Below are 5871 nucleotides of genomic sequence, written 5' to 3'. Positions count from 1 at the left end.
TACCTGATCCTTAAAATGCATCTATGTAAAAATCATGGTGTAGGAAGATATCTTATTGTGATGTGAATATCAGGATTTAACTGTGTGATTTTTGAGTTTGACTCAAAAATCACACAGTTAAATCCTGATATTCACATCACAATTTGACTAGCTGTGGAAATCATCTCCTACTTATCAAGATATCTTATGTTAACATCATAATTTTTGATGAATAATTCTTTTTAATTAATAAATAATATACTAAGATTACACCAAGAAATATCATAATTCAATTTGGTTACAAAACCAAAAAGATTTTTCTTATTTGAAGTGACTTCTAAACATTAATAATAAAATCACAAGATAGTGAGTAAAACTAGTTATTAATCTTGCTGCAATTGAGGCGGATTTCTCCGTCCTGCCCAGTGAGGACAGCAACATTTGCCAACCTTGCCATTGCCTCTGAGAACTTTTGCCAGAAGAACATATTTGAAGCAGCACACTGTGCCACAATTCTGTTCGTGTTTACATCTGTCATCAAAGTTGCATCTGATACGAACAAGCCACGCTTATTTATAACATCATCATAATAGTTGTTATCCAATATATCTTCCCTTGTGCTGCTATCCAACCGTACTGTGATGTTGTTGTCTGTGTTATCAGCAGGGCACTTTTGTTTCAGTTCTGCAGCATATGTGGGGTCTAATGATGGGTCTGTGGAATGAGTGTTGTTGAAGTTGTAGAGCCTCTGCATTACGAAGAAAATGCAGTGGGAAACACCAATTGAATGAGCACCTACAAAATTTTACAAGAGAGTAGATCATGAATTTACTTAGATGATGATGTATCATTGATGAAAATTTTAATAGAATCCAAAACAATAGATTGTAAAAATATGATATCTTTAACTAGATTGATATATTTAAAATATATCTATTATATGTAAAAAATAGTGAAATTTTTAATGAAATGATACCAGATAAAAGGACCATATCTTGTTGTGACATTCCCTTGTCTACAAACACTTTTGTTAACTGGTCCACATTGGCAGCTGGGGACGGCAGATTATCTGCTGTGGTGTCTGTAGCCAATGAAATTCTTCCATCTCTTCTCCCACCCTTCACTGCCCATTGTGCACGGCCAAATGGAGATGCCTGTTCATAAAAATTAGTATTGTTAAATGTTTTAGGTTCTTATGAACAAGTTGTATTCATGAAATATGGGTCAAGAATTTGTCTCCAAAATAATATACTTGAATCATTATAGTTTATTGTGAAAAGGAAAAAACTATCCCTGAATCAATAATTACTCACTTGTATATCTAGTAATTGAGAAAAAAAAGTTACAAATTCTAAGAATTACCAAACTTTTCTTAGATTGGTAAGCCACAATTATTGGGTCATTTATGCATAGGTATTGAATTGATTGTGTGGGTGATTGAAATGAAAGGAGGCAATAGAGAATATGACTAGTGAGTTTCTTTAATGATCATTTTTCAATCTTTTGTACAAGTAGTGATCATACACTAAGGGTTCGTTTGGTTTCTAGAAGATGACAGGAATTGGCTTTTTCAAAACCTGGATTTGAAAATTTGTGTGTTTGTTTCAAAATTTGCAAAATGGAATTAGCATATGGGACTTCCAATTTTGCCTCAAAACCAGGTTTTCCAACTTTTTTTAAAAAGTAGGAATTGAAAATCAAAACCTGGTTTTTTTTTTTAAGGAGTGTAAAAACAATAGATTGGACTACTTTTTGAAATTTGCCTTCAACTCCAAGCTTATGCAAAAAAATGTGTCTTCACACACATCTTCCGAGTGAAACAAACGGTTTTAGTAAAATCCCAAAAATCGGAATGAAGATATACAAAACCTTGATTTGGCTAAACTAAGGTTTGTAGAAATCCGAGTTTTTTAAATTCCACGAACCAAACGGACCTAAGGTTTGATTCTTAAGTTAAAAGTGTTAAATAGTCAAGGTTAACTTATTTTTACATGTTTAATTTATTCTTTAGACTTAATTTCTTCTTTTAGTATGCAATATTTAAGAATAGCGTATTATAACTTAGATATACTAAACTGATAACTATATTAAATTCCTAATTATACATAAAGAAAATAGAAAGAGTAATCAAAATCCAATATACAATTAACAACTTCTGAGAGGAGGGAATCACTATTGACACCCTTCACCTATCAATAATACTTGAGAGAGGAAAATAAAGAAAATTAATTGATGGGGTGCGAGGGTGAGAAACAAAAACCAGAAATGCGCTATCTCTAGCAGCAAATGCGAGAATGTCTGCACAAGAAACAGTGTGAGGACATTCTTTTTCAAGTTCTGCTTTGGCTGCGTCAATCACTTCAAACCCACGCAGGCTCGGATTGTTAGCAGGCGAATCTTTTTCTGCCTTATTCTCTGCAGTCGAGTCAATAAGCACCGATGCATCGCATCCCTGCAATTTGATTCAAAACATGATCTCACGTGGTCAGAAACTGCAGTATATTCAATGTGTATTCCCATACAATGTGATAGAATGAATTTTGAAACGAGTATATATTCATATAATGATGTGGAATGACTTTCGATGAAATGTATATATAATCAATGTTTATATATTCATATAATGAAATAGAATGATGAGTAGGAGATTTTCTACAAGTTAAATTGTGATATTGCTATCAAGATTTATCTCTTTATTTTTTAAATCAAACTCATTGATCCGTGTATCATGAGTAGTGAGTGATTCACACATGAATCCATCTCACAAGGTGAATCACTACTCATGATACATGGGACATCAATGAGTTTGACTTAAAAACTACAGAGTTAAATCTTGATAGCAATATCACATTTTGACTTCTTGTGGGAAATCTCCTACTTTTAGATTGATGAGTTTAAGGGACTTTCTAATAAATAGTTCACGAGACAACACTTGGTGAAGATTTTGCAAATGGGGTTGTAAACAGAGTGGATTTAAGCACACTCGAGCTGGAGTAGTACTGGGATGAGTGACCTCCCAGAAAGTCCCACCTGTGTCATGAGCATCACCTAGATCTAATGAGTGCTAAGTGTTTTATTTATTCTAAGAGATGGATTACATGTGAATCTACTCATGGTACATAGATCAATGAGTTTACCTCAAAAATTAGATATTTAAATCTTAATATCATGATACATGAATCAACAAGTTTGACTCAAAAACTACACTGTTAAATCGTTAAATCCTTATAGCAATATCACTGAGTTCCAATGAGTATATATTCAATGTGTATATCTCAACGAGTACGTACCCTGACGAAGCAGTCATGAAAGTGCATCCTTATAAGGCCAGGGGCGACTCCTGGATCTGTTTGAAACGCAGCTTTGACATGGTTAAAGACGATGGATTCTGCTTGTTTACAACGACCTCTGTAGAAATTCTCCCGCAGACCACTATTTCTGTTATCATCCCTCCCATCATTTTTGTTATCCTTATCTCTTTTTGCAGCAGCAAAACCTAAAATCAATGCAGACAGGACGAGATAAACTACAAAATTGTATTTCGCCATTACAGCACCTGACTGTAAACTTGGAAGAATACGAGAGCCTATAACAAGTTATAACTAACTGTATTGATGTGAAATGCACAGTAAGATTGAGAAACAAGCTTGTTTGAGAAATATATTTATAGCAAAGCCATGCAGTTGGTTGTATAAGGTTTGTAAATTGTAAATTATGTTTGTCATTTAAAAACCTTTGTCGTGGTTATCCAAGCGCACGTATTTTCATCATTCAGTACCAATGCTTATCATGGATCGTGCATTTTTAAGAATTGGGCAAAGTGCATCAGAAGTTAGCGTTGGGCAGCCAAAGATAACATGTGAGATCTTTTTCTTCAAATGTTCTTTGACGTCTCTAGTCATATAATATAATGACTGTGGATCTATAGTAGATTTTAAGAAATGTTTAAGAGATTGAAATATCAGGTTTTAATATAGAAATTTGATTCAAATATTCAAAAACGAACATTTTTATGATCAATTTCAATATAGAATTTACTCGTAAGATTAGAACTTTTAATGAGTTATATAGTCTAATTAATAAAATAAAATATAGAGAGATTCAAATCAATGTTTTTAATTTTCTTATGGATGAGATAATACTATTGTATGAAATAGATTCATAGGAGAAGTAGTAGATCAAAATATTAACCAAGGAGTTATTAGTGGAGCTTTCAAAGAGAATGTCCTCGTGGTATTAAATAACATGGTGTTGACTCTCAAGCTTCACCAACCAAATAGACTGACTTTATCATAAAGCAAAATGCATTTTGTAGAAAAATGAAGCATAGTTTGCATCCAAAGGGAGCTGCTTCTAAGTATATTTTTTTTTAAAATGTCATAGAATTTTGCTTTTATAGAGTATTGCCAATAAAGAAAAGACACTTACTAGGCTAAACTATATAGTTGTGGGTTTTAGGTGCTTAGCATACAAAGAATTATGATTAAAAAATAGTGGTTTTACAATTGAAAAAAAATCTGGGTCAAAACTAAGAGACTTCCTTAAGCACAACTCCCTATAAAAATAAATGTATAGACAACTCAAAACCATCCTTATGTATATGAATAGAGAATTAGATTACTTATTCCAAAATATAAATTTATTAGAAAATAATTATTAGTTCCTACTATAAGCTAGAGAACTATAGACAACAAGCAACCAAGTATTTACTATGATATCTATTATTTTCATAAACATAATAATTTTAGAATCACACGAATATTAGATTTGTTAAAAGATATAAGATCCCAACAACTAAACATAACATAGATACATGACTTACCTCAAATATATGATACTTACTATCACAAGTGCATGGTGCAAGAGTGAATGACTTTAAGAACCTTTAGTTTTGCATGTCTTTTATTTAAATAAATTATTTTATTACATTTGATGTTTGTAGGACATATTCTAAAATAAAATTGTTAGATACCTTCCAATTCAAATAGTTATTCTAAATTGCCCAATTAAATGGTCAAAGTTAAATTCAACAAATAAAATAAGATAATAATGTGTCAATTTTTTTTTTTTTCATTTAATGGTTAAAACAAGTAAATTTTACAGGGACCTGAAACCCCAAATGTCTTTCCAAAATGAGAGTTAAATTTTAACAATAAAAAACAATGTTGGAATAGACAGCCAACACCTTGGATAACCAACAACCCACAAAGACACGACGGAAAAATAAGAACTAGATCCAACAACTAATCTATGCTTATAAACCAAACACAAGAATAACTTTAGTGGCTAATATTCACCAATTGGCTAATCTCACTCAATAGGGACCCCAAATTTGGCTTTTTTTTTGCACTTTTGGGGTGGCTATATTGCCTGCACTTTACAAAAAAATTGTCCCATGCTTAGGCTAATTGCCAGCATAATACAAAAGTATTTGAATTTTAGTGATGACTTCGCCAGTGCAATCTATTTTTTTCCAAATGGTAAATTATATATATTCGCCTGCAATTTCCAATTATTATCTTAATTGATGTCATATTAACCACTATTTGGTAAAAAATGAAGTTAGGTTACACGTTATCCATGAAACTTCTTATCCTTTCTCACTTTGGCCCAAAATAGATTTGATTGGGAACATGTGTCTTTACTTTTGGGACTTTTTTTAAGACTTGGTATCCTTTTAAAGTTTTTGCCCAAAATAGGATTTGGTCCATTGATTTAGGACCCTCCAATGATCATAAATAATAGGGATGTTGGCTTCATACAACCATTCAATAATTTGGAGGGAAACGAAAATGATAAAAGTTGGATCAATTTAACCTTCAAGTTTGGTAATCAATTAGGATCCATATAATAATAATAATTTTTAAAAAAACATGGTTTCTAGGTATGTGT

General features: G+C 31.9%; 1 protein-coding gene across 1 annotated transcript; it reads right to left on the bottom strand.

The window, feature by feature from the left end:
- Positions 1-355: 355 nt before the first annotated feature.
- LOC149542320 (peroxidase 5-like) lies at positions 356-3881 on the bottom strand. Its single transcript, XM_089795716.1, has 5 exons — positions 3758-3881; positions 3270-3565; positions 2240-2431; positions 956-1133; positions 356-774 (listed from the first exon to the last, which is right to left on the bottom strand). The coding sequence occupies exons 1-5, from the start codon at positions 3879-3881 to the stop codon at positions 356-358; spliced, it is 1209 nt and encodes a 402-aa protein (XP_089651842.1).
- Positions 3882-5871: the final 1990 nt, after the last annotated feature.

This window comes from Cupressus sempervirens, chromosome 8, assembly GCF_028749045.1.
Source record: "Cupressus sempervirens isolate cs-2001-9-10 chromosome 8, ASM2874904v1, whole genome shotgun sequence".
Lineage (NCBI taxonomy): Eukaryota > Viridiplantae > Streptophyta > Pinopsida > Cupressales > Cupressaceae > Cupressus > Cupressus sempervirens.
The sequence above is the reverse complement of the archived record's forward strand: the minus strand, read 5'-3'. Positions and strand labels throughout refer to the sequence as shown.